General features: G+C 34.3%; 1 protein-coding gene across 5 annotated transcripts in view; it reads right to left on the bottom strand.

Annotated features, from left to right (window-relative positions):
• Positions 1-18,437, bottom strand: part of LOC123552376 (serine/threonine-protein phosphatase 6 regulatory subunit 3-like) — a 71,671-nt gene that overhangs the window by 18,472 nt on the left and 34,762 nt on the right. For all 5 annotated transcript variants that reach the window (XM_045341995.2, XM_045341998.2, XM_045341999.2 and 2 more), the window contains exons 6-16: positions 17,829-17,966; positions 16,578-16,643; positions 15,737-15,849; positions 13,338-13,454; positions 11,574-11,703; positions 10,528-10,686; positions 8,640-8,765; positions 8,157-8,221; positions 6,368-6,486; positions 5,802-5,887; positions 4,659-4,748 (exon numbers count right to left, since the gene is read on the bottom strand). In XM_045341995.2, coding sequence (XP_045197930.1) covers positions 4,659-4,748; positions 5,802-5,887; positions 6,368-6,486; positions 8,157-8,221; positions 8,640-8,765; positions 10,528-10,686; positions 11,574-11,703; positions 13,338-13,454; positions 15,737-15,849; positions 16,578-16,643; positions 17,829-17,966 — 1,209 coding nt within the window. The remainder of the gene's footprint in view (positions 1-4,658; positions 4,749-5,801; positions 5,888-6,367; positions 6,487-8,156; positions 8,222-8,639; positions 8,766-10,527; positions 10,687-11,573; positions 11,704-13,337; positions 13,455-15,736; positions 15,850-16,577; positions 16,644-17,828; positions 17,967-18,437) is intronic.

Genomic DNA, 18,437 nt, shown 5'->3' with positions numbered 1-18,437 from the left:
AGGTTTTTTTCACACAATTTACTCATACATGTTTGAAATGTACATGTCAAAACTAACTCTGAAGCCATCAATATGTAGATTTACATGTAGCAAGCAAATTCATCAGACAAAGTTTAGCTGAAGCTTATTACAATATATAGAGAATTACTACACTTATGCATACTTGTTCAAGTATGAAACCACAATACCACAACTGTCTATATTTTCTTGCTGTTTAAATACTTTCCAAGGACAATTTGTTTGTTTGGTTGGTTTAATGCTGTTTTTTGACAGTTTTTCAGTTTCCATACCAGTATTAACCTGTTCAACAAATACAAAACACGTCCTCCACAGTAATCAGTCTCAATCAATTGAGGTTTTGAACAGACTACCTCATACTCTTTCTACTGAGCTTACTGGGTGTAGCTTTTTAGAAAACTAATATACAAAATTAATTGTGTCTTTCAGCATAAAATAAAGAATTTTTATAACATGACACCTTATATAAATTGCCAGTACATAGTTTGTGCTACTGACAGGTATATAGTTCAACACTAAATTTTGCCACTTGAAAGTCGAAGCTTGAAGAAAAATATATGAAAATTTACTTCTGATGTCAGGTCATAAAACACTTACTGAATGTCAGTCAAAAGTCAAACTATCTACCAGCATGCCATTCAGTAAGTATATATTATATGCTTGTTTCCAATTCCTTCCCACTAATGTAATGTATCAGTATATTTTTAAAGTGTTTGTAACAATACTTTCTCTTACATTTCACCTTTAGATGTACAGTTAAAATGGACAAGCTCAGTATCATGACAAAATTTAACATTCACTGGTGTGTCCCTGGCCTTTACATGCAAGAATAAATGGGGGGAAATCTTTGAACAGAAATGGGGAAGATTCCTTATTAAATATTCTCAACAGAAAACACACATGTGACATATACTGAACATCGTATTTTCTACCTAAACATCTCTCAATGTCAAAATATATGAACAAGGTGTTCTATGCGAGGATTTGAAAAGAGCAACCAAAGAATAATGTATCTGTTATATCATTACGCACATAAAAGCTTTTTTAGTATTTCATTAAAGCAAGAAATTCTGTTGTTTAATGACTTATGAGAAGTAAATAATCTTTCTATTGAGAAGACATTCATACAAAAGAAAGCCTGGATTTTCTAGGTAACAAAAGGTGCTATACATATTAATACATGCAGATTTAGTACCATGAGTTTGATTTCACACAAGTATTCTAATCTTCATAGGAATAAGGAGAAATTCTGCTTTAAAACATAACAATTTTGTAATTTTTTCTGCACCTGCTAAAGATTGCAAGTATCTGGAAAACTACTTGCGATTTTCAGTGGCATTTTAAGAATGCTTTCTTGTGTTATATTTGGGCCCAAAGAGGAAAACATTTTTTTTTCCAAATTCCTTTCAAAAAGCAAGATTTCCAAACAATATAAACTAAAATTCTCATAACAAAAGACAACTGAATGAAATTGATGACTTATAAATTATGATATAATGTCAAATAAATATCATATGCGCACATATTTTTCTGCAATTCAAGAATTCCAAAAATCTGTAAACTTTGGTAAAAGTGTCATGCAGCATCATAAAAATCAGGTTTTAAATGCCATATGAATATATATGACAATATACATGTAAAACTGCAAAAACACAAGTTAAAACATGCAAAAACAAATTGTTACAAAGTTCAACTTGAAGTAGACTAAATCAAATATCGAAAACACGGAAAGCAAATCATTTCAAAAAGCAGTGTTTAGTAAGTGAAGTATCCCAGCTGTGACCATTTAGCTGGGAACATATGACCCAATGTTCTTGTATAAAACTACATCAACAGTACTGTTAGCAACATTCATTTCAAGAATAATTCTCTTTTGAAAGTATTCTTTATGCTTTATTAAAATGTCTTTTTGTATTTCCAAAACTCCTATTTACATACACTTTCAGAATACTGGGTCATATGTAAAACATAGTTGAACATAATTTTCACAAAAAAAGTATTTAGGTTTGTAAATTAAAAAGAGTACAGAGTCAGTAAAAATCTACCTAGTTAAAGCTAGTAAGATCTAAATCACATTGAGCTTGAAGCTTTATCTCTTAGCTCAAAAATTACTAATTAATTAAGACAGGTAAGCTCTGCTGATACAACTCTAAAAAGTTTCCAAATTGTGAAGGATATGCTACTTGAGAGTAACAAATTGTATCCCAAACACTTTGGAGGTGATTCAGTCACAAAACCTTTTTGGCATCGTTTGAAACTTAACTTTCAAAACTAAGCTAAGTTAAATTTTTCAAAGTACTGACTCTTCAAGTACTGGAAATTTCATAAATATGTATGTACACACAGGCTTTGCTATTAATCCATATATTCAATACAAATGTACCTATTTTGTAGTATCTGCAAAACACCTATAATCATGATATAAATACAGGATTTTATATTTTAATACTGTATTTAAACAAAATTGTCCATTAATTTTAATAATGCTTGTTCTTTTTAATTAGATTTGGGAACTTTTGTATGAAAATAATATCAGTGTTCTACATACTGCTAACTGCAAAGCCTGTCTGAACATATTATAACAAACAGGTTAACAATTACACATGGAAAACAGCAGATTCATGTGCTTGACAGCTGAAATATACTCCAGTGCTTTAATTCCAACAGGACAGGATACTTTTTATGTACATACAAAATAGAAAGTGATATCCTTTTCAACATTAACCTTGCAATTTTTCTAAGCATTCTTTTAGCATAACAGAAAACAAGAGCACCGCCTTGCGGGTGCTGACGCTCATCTGATTTTTTTTGTATAATAGAAATATTGTCCTACCCATGATTTTCTAAGTCTAAAAAGGGTCATCACTCTTGCAAAAAGCAGGATAGAGTTATGTTTCTTGATGTACAGTGTCCACTTATGATGGTGAAAAACTGTTGCAAGTTTTAAAGCAATAGCTTTGATAGTTTATGAGAAAAGTTGACTTAAACATAATATTCAACCAAGAAAATGATTTTTCTAAGTCCAAAAGGGGCAATAATTATTGCAAAAAGCAGGATGGAGTTATGTTGCTTGCTGTACAGGGTCAGCTTATGATGGTGAACAAGATTTGCAAGTTTTAAAGCAATAGCTTTGATAGTTTAAGAGAAAAAGTTGACCTAACATAAAACTTAACCAAGAAATCTGATATTTTCTAAGTCCAAAAGGGGCCATAAATCTTGCAAAAAGCAGGATGGAGTTATGTTTCTTGATGTACAGGGTCTGCTTATGATGGTGAACAAGTGTTGCAAGTTTTAAAGGAATAGCTTTGATAGTTTAGGATAAAAGCTGACCTAAACATAAAACTTAACCAAGAAATCTGATATTTTCTAAGTACAAAAGGGGCCATAAATCTTGCAAAAAGCAAGATGGAGTTATGTTTCTTGCTATACAGGGTCAGCTTATGATGGTGAACAAGTATTCCAAGTTTCAAAGCAATAGCTTTGATAGTTTAGGAGAAAAGCTGACCTAAACATAAAACTTAACCACAAGACCCACATCTTGATAATTTTTTTAAAAAACAGATGGCCAAAAATCTACTATTAAAAGCATGCAAGGATGAATCAGTCTGTATCTTAACATCAATTATTTTTAACAATATTACACAGTAAAGAATAGCTTATAGTTGGGCAAAAAAGCAGACCTAAACATAAACTTAACCAGGCAACGCCGACGGCCGACAACCGCTCAAGTGATGACAATAACTCATCATTTTTTTTCAAAAAATCAGATGAGCTAAAAATCTACTATTAAAAGAAAACAATGCAAGGCACATGAATCAGATACTGTCATCTTACCATCAAATTATTTTTTTCCAACATATATTTGTTAAAACAGTATGTAGAAAGCTATAGCATTAGCACAAACAGAGCAAGACTGACTTTTTCTAATCAAAATAAAAAATTTGGCACACCCTGGTCCCTGGAAGTATAAAGCTATCTTATCAACCACTGTAATATCTTCAGTATCTTCTACAGATAATAGCAGCTCTCAATCTGTGCTAATGTTATTACCTTTTCTATGCATTAGAAAACAAGATCATCTGATGCCAACAGTATCCACCTGTCACTCTTACTTTTTTTGTAATAGTTACTTTAACACTTCACCTAAACCTATTAACTACAAAAGCAGTGTTTTAATCTTTAAACACAATAGCACTGCATGTCACAACAAGGGATGCATATTTTAAGTAAATTAACATTCAAAATCTCTGATCAAATGAAAAAGATGACCAATCCAATCTACATGTAACATAAGCGAAGGAGACATTTAATAAATCAAAATAGCTAGCATGTCATTTGCTGGAAAATCTAAAATGCAAGTGAAAAGTGGATAGCTTTTACTTAAAATACATCACAGAACAGACCGATCTTGATTTGCTGAAACACTTATAAAGCATAAAATTTTCCAAAATCTATAACAAAATGTAACTCAGTTTGGTCTTATTGTAAATATCTGACTTTGTAAAATTAAAAAGCAAAAACAGACAGTTAACAAACCCAATGGAAAGCCCTGCGTAACTAGTACGTCAATTTTTTCAAATTGTGAAGTTCAGCAAAACAGATCCTCCCAATAACATGTAAGATGTAAGAAAATTGAATACCTGTTGCATAGCTGTATCCTGGGGGAACGGAATGTTGCTGAAGTCTGCGTCATCATCCTCGCTGCTTGAAGCAAGGCCATGACCTTGAACCTTTAGTGTAAAAACCTATTTTTATCAGACTGGATAAAAAAGTTAATCTGTAAATTATCTGTGTATCCTGAATAAAAATTGTATCAAAATTCATTTCTGGTTGTCACCAATTGCTAATACTGGCAACCCCTCCAGAGGGATGTTGGTCATTTTATATTTGGAGGAAAAGTGAAAGATACAGAATATGCTTATATGCCAGAAGCTTTCCCTGTGTATCGCCAACTTTAAGTCACATATAAATGACTATTAATATCATTTATGCAGTGTCCAGCTTTCAGTGGGGTTAAAACACAACCTTCCGCCATGTCACCAGTGCACTGAAACTCCCTTTAAGAACAAGGTGTCTGATGACAGCCCGCTCGACTTTTCTCAGTGCTTGGATCCGAATTGCTTTGCCAGTAAAAACTTTATAAAACTTTAACAAAAAAAATTCTAAGTTAAAAAGGGGTATAACTCTGTCAAAATTCAAATCAGAGTTATGGGGATTATTTCTCCTAGTGTAGACTTTGGAAGGAAATAACTATTTTAAGTTTCAAGTCAAAAGCTTTGATAGTAACAGAGAAATTCTACTTTATCAGAAACTTTAACCAAAAAATTCTAATTTAAAAATGGGCATAACTCTGTCAAAATTCAAATCAGAGTTATAGGGATTATTTCTCCTGGTGTAGACTTTGATAGTAAATAAATGTTTTAAGTTTCAAGTCAATAGCTTTGATAGTAACAGACATTTGACTTTATCAAAAACTTAGCCAATGCCAACGCTTCGAAGTCGAGCTAAAAATGGGAAGTTTCAAGACATTTAAATACTACAAAATAAATATTGTAGACATCATGTACTCAGAAAAAAAATGATGGGTTCTGAAAGAAACTGATGAGTAGAACTGCAAACCTGCAATTCAACTGGTTGCTTCCCTCTTCTCTATTTGAACCCGCAGCAGTAAGGAACTAGTAAACTATAACCTCTATGCCAGCGAGGTCTAAATAGGTTCTGATACAATACTGTTTTAAATTAAAGCAGTTGTTTTGTATTAAGAGTTTTCGAAAAATACTGACCAGCTCCACTGTGTTTCTTTTATTCGTTTCTGTTAATGTACCCGTTAAAAATGTTTCCCATTTTTCCTTTAACTCTTCAGGGAGGTCTGAAAATAAAAATAGTCACTTTTTCCTAAACCAAGTAAATTTTCCACATTTTTTACTTGATGCACTGTAATCACTTCTGACCATCACAATTTTATTACTTATAATACAGTGAATAGGACATGGAAGAGCTGAACCGATAAATGAGGGATTGTTGGGTGATTCAGCAATGTACAAGTAAGAGGGCAATGATGGCCCTTTATCACTTACCTGCATTTATAACTGTTTAAACTTGTAAATATTTACTCCCAAACTTGAAATTATATAGCATTTTTAACTAAAACAAGGGTCATGTTATCTCAGCAATCTTGTCCAGTATCAAACTTTTTTTTTTTTCATCTTGCAGCTGCCATATACATTGTGTGTGTTTCATGTAGATTGGATGGAAGAACTAATGCAGAGCTAAAAATCTATCATCATATATGTTTATACCCAATCAGCCGGACTTCAATTTAACTGTTAAACTGATACTGGTAATTTACCTGTAATTAAGGTTTTAATAGCCTCTGCATTCTCTCCCTTTTCCTGAGCATTGACTACATCATTGGCTAACCGTGTTAAATGACCCATAAAGCCTTTTCTTCGACCACCTTCTTTACTCCTGTGGATATAGAATAAGTTCAGTCATTAGTTTTTACGTCATACATACACTTACTAACTCTATTCAGTTCATATGTTGACTTTTCAGCTTTAAAGTGAAACAAGACCTCAAGAGCAGATACCTTGGTAGAACCCACTACCTATCCATGGCTAGCCGTACACCACCATCACAAAAAGACCAACCTCAAACTGTGAGGGGAATGATTCAAAGTCTGCCACCTTAATCTCTCAGCTGGCGAGACTATTTGCTTACATGTCTACAGCTGCTCTTCCAGTCTCCATAATAGTAGTTACGAGCTAACTATATAATTATAAGACAGAACTAAGGATGGGAACAAATAATTAATTACAGATTGTTGCAGATATGCAAATATTAAGTACTTGGTCCCATCCTCATAAAGAACTCATTTAATATGAAACAAATCAGTCAGGTAAATCTTAAAAAGCCTTGCACATCAGTGTTCATAATATTATATGCCAAACAGGAAAAATATCAAGCAACTTATTAAACCTATGAAACCTGCCTGCGTATTACTGGTAAAAAACTGCATTTTACCTGACTTTCTACCCACATTATCATTCAGATATAACTTACATTATATTGCAAAAATTTATGACTTTCACGCAGATTTCTCATCATATTTGAAAGCAAACTAGAGATGCTTTTGAGAAAAGCGCATGTCTCCCACAACTGCCCCTATGAAAAATGTTAGTTTCTCTAGATGTTTTAGACGAGTGGATCCAATTAGATGGTCTGGATGAGTGGATCCAATTAGTAATTCAAGGGCCATAAATCGAAAGTGCCTGGGCGGATTTGGCTAGTTATCGAACTTGGGTAAGGTCTTATGGCCAAACACATTTTGTTCAAGTTTGGTGAAGATCGGATGAGAAATGTTCGACTTGAGAGCAGACAAGAGTAAACAGACAGATTTTTTCGGTAATTCAAGGGCCGTAACTCTAAAATGCCTGGACCGATTTGGCTAGTTATCGAACTTGGCTGAGGTCTCATGGTCAAACACATTTTGTTCAAGTTTGGTGAAGATCGGATGAGAAATGTTCGACTTACAGTGCAGACAAGAGTAAAAAGGCCGATTTTTCGATAACTCAAGGGCCTTAACTCCAAAATGCCTGGACTGATTTGGCTAGTTATAAAACTTGGCCGAGGTCTCATGGTCAAACATATTTTGTTCAAGTTTGGTGAAGATCGGATGAGAAATGTTTGATTAAGAGTGCGGACATGAGTAAAAAGGCCAATTTTTCGATAATTCAAGGGCCGCAATTCCAAAATGCCTGGACCGATTCGGCTAGTTATCGAACTTGGCCGAGGTCTCGTGGTCAAACACATCTTGTTTAAGTTTGGTGAAGATTGGATGAGAAATATTCGAATCAGAGTGCGGACAAGAGTAAAAAGACCGATTTTTGGTAATTCTAGGGCCATAACTCCAAGACGCCTGGACCGATTTGGCTAGTTATCGAACTTGGCCGAGGTCTAATGGTCAAACACATTTTGTTCAAGTTTGGTAAAAATCGGATGAGAAATGTTCGACTTAGAGTGCGGACAAGCTTTGTGACAGACACACACACACAGACTGGAGTAAATCAGTATGTCTCCCACACCACTGTGTGATGGGAGACATAAATACTATGACAGGATTATCACAAAACACTTACTGATCTTGATCATTTGTGTCCCACTCATCTAAAATTCTTTGTACTAATTTGTATTCAGAAAATAACTGAAATGGAGAGAATATTGATTAATAATAATATTTCTAACAAGATTTTTCATGATAATTAGTAGTTAATCAATTAAGCACTTTTTTAACTAACAAATTTTTATTTTATTTCATTTCTGTTTGTTCAACTAAGGTTTGTAAATTCAAATTTTAGTTCTGTATTTACTAAGTAATATGTACCTTAACGTCATATCATTAACATCATTTTTTCATAGCAGGGGTAAAATTTATAACCAGTGTCAGTGTAAACTCTACCTCAAAACTTTTCCCCCAGGATTTTTGGCTAAAATCGGGGATGCATATTATATGCGAGTGTGCATCACAGATATCTACGGTAGCACAAGGAAAAGATATACTTGTTACAAAAATAAAATGGTTTCAAATAGAGAAATCTAAAAACTATATCAGATACACTTACTTGATTTAAAAGAGGACTTTCCTTTTTACCATCAACATCTATTGGTGGATTACTGAGTATTGTATATAAACACTGTGTGACATGGGTATGTAAGAAATTATTCCATATATAATTAAAATACAAATCCTGAAAACAGAAAAGAAAACCTAGTCATTTGAAAGACAAAAATGTTCAATCAAAATCATTTAAAAAAAAATATAACAAACATGAATCTACCATCAAAGTAATAATGTTACAACAATCACTCCAAATACTGTACACTCAATAATATAATTTTTTAGTCATGCTGATTTAGAGATTTCATAAGATTTTTTCATAGACAATTGATAAAATGTCAATGGTGAGAATTCTCAATTGGTAGGAAACACTTCTGGGAAAAACGAAGCTAATCATTCACATATTTGAAATTTGCATGTTGCTCATGTGGTACTGTTTGCCAGTATAAGTTAACAAGAGCACCGCCTTGCGGGTGCTGACGCTCATCTGATTTTTTTTTGTATAATAGAAATATTGTCCTACCCATGATTTTCTAAGTCTAAAAAGGGCCATCATTCTTGCAAAAAGCAGGATAGAGTTATGTTTCTTGATGTACAGTGTCCACTTATGATTGTGAAAAACTGTTGCAAGTTTTAAAGCAATAGCTTTGATAGTTTATGAGAAAAGTTGCCTTAAACATAATACTCAACCAAGAAAATGATTTTCTAAGTCCAAAAGGGGCAATAATTATTGCAAAAAGCAGGATGGAGTTATGTTGCTTGCTGTACAGGGTCAGCTTATGATGGTGAACAAGTGTTGCAAGTTTCAAAGCAATAGCTTTGATAGTTTAAGAGAAAAAGTTGACCTAAACATAAAACTTAACCAAGAAATCTGATATTTTCTAAGTCCAAAAGGGGCCATAAATCTTGAAAAAAGCAAGATGGAGTTATGTTTCTTGCTGTACAGGATCAGCTTATGATGGTGAACAAGTGTTGCAAGTTTCAAAGCAATAGCTTTGATAGTTTAGGATAAAAGATGACCTAAACATAAAACTTAACCAAGAAAACTGATTTTCTAAGTCCAAAAGGGGCAATAATTCTTGCAAAAAGCAAGATGGAGTTATGTTTCTTGATGTACAGGGTCTGCTTATGATGGTGAACAAGTATTCCAAGTTTCAAAGCAATAGCTTTGATAGTTTAGGAGAAAAGTTGACCTAAACATAAAACTTAACCAAGAAATCTGATATTTTCTAAGTACAAAAGGGGCCATAAATCTTGCAAAAAGCAAGATGGAGTTATGTTTCTTGCTATACAGGGTCAGCTTATGATGGTGAACAAGTCTTCCAAGTTTCAAAGCAATAGCTTTGATAGTTTAGGAGAAAAGCTGACCTAAACATAAAACTTAACCAGGCAACGCCGACGCAGACGCCGACGCCGACGCCGACGCCGACAACCGCTCAAGTGATGACAATAACTCATCATTTTTTTTCAAAAAATCAGATGAGCTAAAAATGAAATCTGTATAAATATAACGGAATTACATTAACAGTAATGCTATACAGGCTGTTCTCAGCACTGCAGGAATAATCTTTGTCCTACAGACAATAACCCCTTTAGACTTGAGCTTCAAAGGCATACACAGAAAATAATTTTCAATGTCACTTGAACACACAAGTTGAGAAAGCTTATCTACAGATAAAGTAGCCCCTGAAGCTAAGTGGTTATTGTTGTGTCTTTGAATCACATGCCCCTCACATCTTGTGTTTACCAGTACGCCTCACGTTGTGCATCATGCCAGGAAGCCATCCAGGCTGGTCATTTTACTCAGGTGCTTGGAAGTAAACTTCCATTTAAGCAAGAGGGTCAACATATGATTAAAACTAAAACTCCAAAACATTTATCAATATACTTACTATTAAAACATTTATGGTCCCCAATTGTGCTAGTTCTATATTTATAGAATGTGTATTGGTTAAAAGAAGAGAAGCTACCAGTCTACCCGTCTGTAATCTAGTGTTACCCAGAGGTGGAGCCAGGGGCCCAGCTGTGGAAGGCATTACAGAAAAACGTTGCTGAAAATAAACACAAATTCATTTCATACAAAATCCTTTCTTCACTGCAAAACTGCTCTATCTGCTTCATCATCTATAAGAAGTTTCATTACTTTTCAAACAGGGGTATCATTTAAGAACAGCTGTAGTTCAAGAGCCGGCATTCATATGTTGTCAAGAAATTCTACAGCATGAAGAAAACTGAAATATATTTCATTATTTTGGACATAATTAAGGGAAAAACAACCTCTCTAAACTTCTGAACGCTAAGTTTGGAAATCTGTAAATTAAGCCAATTTTCACAAGGTTATGCAAATCAGAAGTATTGCTATATATTATTAACTCTAAAATCATCAATTAAGACATTCTAATACAAGGATAATAACATATGACCATATTTCATTATATACAGTATTCATAAACATGAAAACTTCATATCAGTTTCTCTGGGGTTTTAGTCAACCCAATATGACAATCGGCAAATAACAAATTCTCTGTATGTTATTTGGGAATTTCCTGTTTTTATGGGAAGTTATATGCGCCTTAGCTACTTTACATCCAAAGAACGCCAAACTGTCTGGCAAGAATATGGAACAGCACAGAACTGCCAACTGTCATTACAGGTTCAATACCTTACTAGAATTTTTATTCCGCGTAGTACTGACTTGTTCTTTAACAGTAACTAACAACTTCACAACTTGTGTAAGCTGAGCAATCCTAAAGGTAAACATTTGCAAAGGAGATTGCAGGAAGGTTATGACTTTATACCTCTGTTGGCTCCACTACTATGGTGTGGAAATCTTTCAACCAAGAATAGAAATGGACTATGGCTTATCTTTGGTGCTTTAATTCATATACTGTGGAAACTTTACAATCTGGGGCAGACTGCAATAAGGACTATGACTTACCTTTGGTGGCTCCACCAATATTGTGTGGAAATCTTTCAACCGAGGACAGATTGCAGTAAGGACATTATTTACACCTAAAAACATCTGTTCAGCATCTACAGTAGTCATCTGTTCTACTGAATCTTCTGGCCTAAAATACAACAACAGTTCAGTCGTAGACTAATATCACTCACATTTTGTGTTTCCAGGCATTACTTATCTTAAAAGTATGCAAAATTACTATGGCTTGTGGGTACTGATGGCTTTTAATATCAGAACCTTGCAGGGATAACAATCAAATCACAAATGATGTCACCACTGTTTTTACCCCAAACATTATTATTATTATTTACCAGATTTTCATAGCGCTCTTTTCATCTATAAAATAAACGTTCAAAAGTGCTGGAATAAATGACTCCAGTCAATTTCCAAGCTTTCTATCTAATCTAACTAAAAAACAGCTTCTATTTGTTAGTTCGGGCTTAGCACCATTTTTTAGCAGTATGACTGTTATGCAGTATGACTGTTATGTAACAGCTAGCAGTTAACCTGTGCTCCTAGATTCTGCACCAGTACTATCAACCGGTCTTCCGCAAGCAACTGCAAACCTAAGACAAAGTATCTTTTATCAATTCGTCAGTAGAACATACAAGATCCTGAGATCCATAGATCTGCCCTTTGCCTACTGAGCTAAACAGGCCGGCTTCTAAACAAAAGCAGTGTTGAAGACTATTGTTTGTAGTTTCATTCAACACCAAGGTAAACATTATGTTTTATTGATATTGTCTCATAATAAAAAGCAGAAAACTGGGTAACAGTTCTTCTAAATTGTAACAATTAAATGGATTCATTCATGTTTCTACAACTTTCAGTGTTTGCATTATAGATAAATCATTAACAGCATACATAAATGAAGATAATAATGTGTATTTATCCTTGCTACAGGCTGTCTAGCATACCCTGACAAAAAATTAGGGCTAATTTTAGGGCAATTTGTACAAAAAAATAGGGCTAAAATTAGGAATTTGGTACAATTTTAAGGAAATTTTAGGGCTAATTTTAGGAATTTTCAAATTAAAATATGGACTTTAAAGGCCATGTAATGTGCTTACCTTTATGTGATTGACATAAAAGTAACTCACAAATAGTGCTTTATTTACAGAAAAGACGTCTACCACTGGTAAACTGCTTTGAACTGTGCTAAACTGTTTTTTTTCTGAATCAGAAGAACTTTTAAACAACATTTAAAACATTTTCTCTTTTTGATCATTGCAAAAAAGTTAAAAAATTAGGAATTTTTGTGGAAATATAGGCCTTTTTAGGAATTTCCTTTGATTTTTTAAAAAAAATAGGAATTTTAGCCAAATTGAAAAAAAATAGGAAAAAGTAGGAATTTTAGGGACGCTAGACAGCCTGTTGCTACTTTCCAACTTAGGAGTGACTGTTAGGCATTCAGACCATTATCACCTTTTTTTGTTTTTATAAGATAGAGGTTTATCGCACTGAAACAATTTAGATAATACGACAACTGGTGAGGTTCAGCTTTAATGTTGGGGAAGACACCAGATGCCACGCCAATTATTCATTCAAGAACAGGTTGGCAATAGGGTAGAACCACCACCATTACATAATAAAAACCAACTGGGTATCTTCTAACGTGAAATAATCCTACATTGAAAGCAGATTTTCAAACTGACAAGCATGGTTCAGTCAGCAATCTTATTAAACTATTTGGCAAAGAAGGCCCCTTGTCACTATACACAAGTGAAGATTTGATATACTCACCCTTGTTTCTTAAACTCTAATAGCGTCTGTATTACAGACAAACCATTAACGATCACAGACTCATTCTTTTCTTCATCATTCAACATGTTACCTAACATCTTCGAGACATTGTCTTCCCTGAAATATTCATGTTAACTATTAACCTTTACCCTGTTAAATTTCTAAAATGGACTGGTCCATCATTCAATTTGGGCAACACCACACATTATTCAAAGGAGTGTTTACTGAAAATTTACTGACTGAATAGCGAACAGTGAAGACCATGATCAGCCTGCACGAATTTGCAGGCAGATCTCGGTCTGCACTGGTCGCAAAGGAAAAATCACTTGCCGCCTGCAAGCTATAGGTTAACACTTGTCTTCCCTGAAATAACACTTTCAAGAACTTATGAAACAAGTTTCTCATTTATTTTTCAGTAACTTAAGAATCTTTTTTTGCAGTTTCTTTAGAATCAACTTAAGACATCTGAAGTGTATACTGTGCAAGAGATTATTTTTCTGTCACAAAATTTTTGCGGCTACCCAAATAAAAAACATTTTACACACAGAAATGCTTCCTATGAATTAAATTTTGGTATGAAAGAGCCTAAAGTCATAATGAATCAAATTTTGGTATGAAAGAGCCTAAAGTCATTTTCATTATTAACAAGGCAGTTTGAAAGACAGCTAAATCCCCCACCACTGTTATGGATAGTGAAAGGTTAAACCTTTGACCCTGAGCTGTGACTTGACCTTGAACTGACATGGCTGACACATGAATTCTGCACATTGTGATGAAGTGATCATTTGACACAAGTTTCATGAAAATCCTTCAAGGGGTTTAGGAGATACAGAGCTCAAACATTTGACCTTGACCTTGAGTTGACATGACTGACTCATGAGTTCTTGATGAGGTGATCATTTGACACAAGTTTGATGAAAATCCTTCTTAGGGTTGAGGAGATACAGAGTGGACACAAAATGGAAGGCTCAAACCTTTGACCCTAAGTTGTGACCTTGACCTTGAGCCCGCATGGCTGACTTATGGGTTCTGCACATGGTCTTGATGAGGTGATCATTTGAACAAAGTTTTATAGAATTCCTTTAAGGGGTTTATGAGATACAGAGCGACACAAAATGGAAGGCTAAAACCTTTGACCTGGAGTTGTGACGTTGGCCTTGAGCCGACAAGGCCAACTTATGAGTTCTGCACATAGTCTTAATGAGGTAATCATTTGACCCAAGTTTGATGAAAATCCTTCAAGGGGTTTAGGAGATACAGAGCGGACACAAAATGGAAGGCTCAAGCCTTTGACGCGGACATAAAATGGAAGGCTCAAACCTTTGACCCTAAGTTGTGACCTTGACCTTGAGCCGGCATGGCTGATTCATGGGTTCTGCACATCGTCTTGATGAGGTGATCATTTGACCAAAGTTTTATAAAATTCCTTCAAGAGGTTTTGGAGATATAGAGCGGACACAAAATGGAAGGCTAAAATCTTTGACCTCGAGTTGTGACCTTGATCTTGAGCCAACAAGGCTGACTCATGAGTTCTGCACATCGTCTTGATGAGGTGATCATTTGACCAAAGTTTCATGAAAATCCTTCAAGGTTTAGGAGATAATGAGTGGACATGAAGGTGTACCGACAGACCTAAGGACGGACGGACGGAGACCATTCCTATAACCCACACCACTCGTGGTGGGGGATTAAAAATGGCTACTTACAATCCTACTTTTTATCATCAAGTATTTATTTAATATGTTGTAATAAAAGCCTATAAGCTGTCAACAAATGAGCCGTGCCATGGGAAAACCAACATAGTGGGTGTGCGACCAGCATGGATCCAGACCAGCCTGCGCATCCGCGCAGTCTGGTCAGGATCCATGCTGTTCGCTAACAGTTTCTCCAATTCCAATATGCTTTAAAAGCGAACAGCATGGAGCCTGACCAGACTACGCGGATGCGCAGGCTGGTCTGGATCCATGCTGGTCGCACACCCACTATGTTGGTTTTCCCATGGCACGGCTCAAATATTGATTGTTTTACTTTTGTGAAGGTGTGAGAAACTAAATCCTTTGTTTCATAATATTACGAGTGGAAAGTCAAAATATATATCTTAATTCAAAATACAATTATGTTGAAGTTCTAGGCAGGTTTATACAATTTTTTTCATTTCTATGTAGCATTTTGCTTTAACTTTTGCATTATTGCTATTCTAAAACAAAGAGTATTCAAACACTTTAAAGACATAAACCTATATTTTGTTTGTTTGTTTGGTTTTGGGTCTAGCGCCTTTTTCACAGTATAACCTAATCAGTGTTCTTGAATTCTGAATTTGAACAATCAACTAAAATGAGATTGCTGACTCACACAATGGATCAATTAATACAAAACAAATTCTGGAAATGCAAACTTACATTTCTACAGTCGTAAGTAAAGGGTCAGGATCTGCCCTGTCTTGTAACTGTATAACCTGCTCTCTACCAAGACGTATAATGTCACATAAACTCTGTGCAGCATTACAATGGATCTGAAACAAAAATGTTTGGTATTTCTTAACCATATATATTTGATGTCATATGTAGTCATTTACCTTAAAACTGAATTCAGAAACAAATAACAGGGTTCGAATATATAAGCTCGCATACTCGCAAATTACGAGTGACTTTTGCACAAACTCACAAAATTTTGCGAGTGCAAAATCTCAAGTAGAAATTACCACGGTTTTAATTTCTTTAACTTTCAGTTGGGATCTGCTGTAAATACGCATTTAATGATGATGTTAAACATAGTACGCACTGACTGATGACATCTTTACATAGTGTGTGGACTGTTTGCAGATTTTGATTACGCAACACTACAGCTACGGTATGCACCTGCACGATACTTGATGGAAAAAACTTGTTTTGTACTACACACGCTTACCGGTAGTGTTATAGAAGACAGAGCCTTATACATAGAAAGAAAGGTTGAACAAATTGCGAGTAAAATTGATAAATTGCTAGTAAAGCTTCGCAAGTGCAAAAAGCTGTTAAATTCTAACCCTGAATAAATTTTCTTCTGACAATATTTTTGTTCACAACTGAAACTTTTAGAAAATTGAAAAATGCAGATCTTGTAACAGTCAATGATGCATGAGCTTCAACGATTAATGAACGTAAATCAAAAGTAGTCACTTTCTCCTACCATGGATTCGCAAGGCTTAGAGAAGTTCAGATCACATTACTGTTTCGCTGTAATGAGAGTTAAAATACTTACGTCTTCATCATAATCTTTATGTATACAGTTGACTAGTTTCTGGACAATTTGCTGTTCATTCAACCACTAAAATATTATATAAGAACCACAAATGTCAAAATATACACATTATTCATTTATTTCATATTAACACAATGAGGTTTAAAATAAAATACAGTTTATGACTACCCAACTAACTCTTGAAGATTTTATCATAATTTCTTTCTGCAACCAAAGTCTTGTCAAACTACTTTCAGTTACAATTTCTGAGTGTATTAACACCAAGGTTCTTTGAAGGAAACTTCCTGGGAAAGCTAGTAGATGATGTGGTATTCAATTCTTGACAGGCAGGTGTCTATTGACAGATAAGGAATCATGATCTGTAAAACATTTATATTGTAACTAGTAATGTTCCAATTGTTGCCGATGATAGCATAATTGTCGCCAAATTTTCAAAGTCGGCGAGATCGATTCCCACCATAGAGAATCCATTCTAGTCGCTCATTTTAATGATATGAAAGTCTTGAGAAAGGTTTTCTGTTACTACCATACTGCTACATTACAGTAGTCTATTTTGGTCTTCCAATTTCGATTCTTTTAGATTAATCGGATCGGAGAGATTAGAATTGGACCGAATAATCAATGCCGCTTCAGCCGTTCCATTCTCATCACTCGTAACAATAAATGGTAAGATCTCATAAAACTGAAGTTTACACATTCCCTTCCGTAAGAAAAATGTTTTTGACCAATATAATTAGTTGGTAATAAAACTAAAATTCATGGTTCATACAGAACTTTCAAAACAAAATTCAAGTACTTTTCAAGGATTTTTTCCACATTTTCAAGGACTACAAAATCGCATTTGTCGCATTTATTTCTTTTACTCATGAGGAATTCTGTAGATTTTCTACAAAATAAACACTGCGACAATAACCCAGAAATGACCTTCAATTCAGCACCAATAAAATTTCACATTGTGATTAATTGCGTTTAAAGTACTAAAACCAAACCCGGTACCGTACCATACTATCATTTACTCGTCGGAAAGCCCAGTCGAAGATAGGTCTGTCATTTGTTCGTCTTTTTTTCTATAGTTTGGTGTGATCTATTATTTTTTATCAAAATTTACATGCTTTTTTCAAAATTCAAGTACTTTTCAAGGAGTTTTTGGCAGTTTCAAATTCAAGTACTTTTGAAGTACTAGGCATCAAATTCAAGTACTTTTCAAGACATGTGCGAACCATGTAAATAATGAGAAAATCTTCTACAAACCTCAATCATGGCACGCCTGATTTCAGGTGATTCTATACAAGTGAGCAATCTCAGAAGTAAATCCATAATGGCAGAGGTCCCTATGTGTTTGAGAAGTGTACCAACAAAATCTTCACGTGTTTGTAGAAATTCTAAAATCTGAAATGTTATATATAAAATCATTCTAAAGTTTATCGGAAAAATTCGTGACGGACTAATTTTTCACTAATTGCATGGTTTCATTATTTTGCTGAGAACTGTTCCTAAGAAAATTCCTGAATCTAATTACTTTAATAGGATACAATTATGCAAAGATAAAGCCTAGCATTTCAGACTTTTTATATATATACATTTCACTTTTATTTACAAAATTGCACTTTTGACTTGGAACATGTAGTTCAACAAAGTTTTCCTTCATTTTCTTAAAAATATTTAGACAGTAAGGGACAAATTACTTGAAATGAGACATATACTGTATAGACTTTGAACAGCTCTTGCAATATATCCAAAAATGTAACCAGTACCACATAGCAATACAAAATACTAATTTCCTGGGGACTCAAATGGAGTTATAAAAGGAAATAATTTTCCCCTTGTTTTAAAAACCAGGATTGGGACAAATCTTGACTA

The sequence above is a fragment of the Mercenaria mercenaria genome, chromosome 4, assembly GCF_021730395.1.
Source record: "Mercenaria mercenaria strain notata chromosome 4, MADL_Memer_1, whole genome shotgun sequence".
NCBI lineage: Eukaryota > Metazoa > Mollusca > Bivalvia > Venerida > Veneridae > Mercenaria > Mercenaria mercenaria.
The sequence above is the reverse complement of the archived record's forward strand: the minus strand, read 5'-3'. Positions and strand labels throughout refer to the sequence as shown.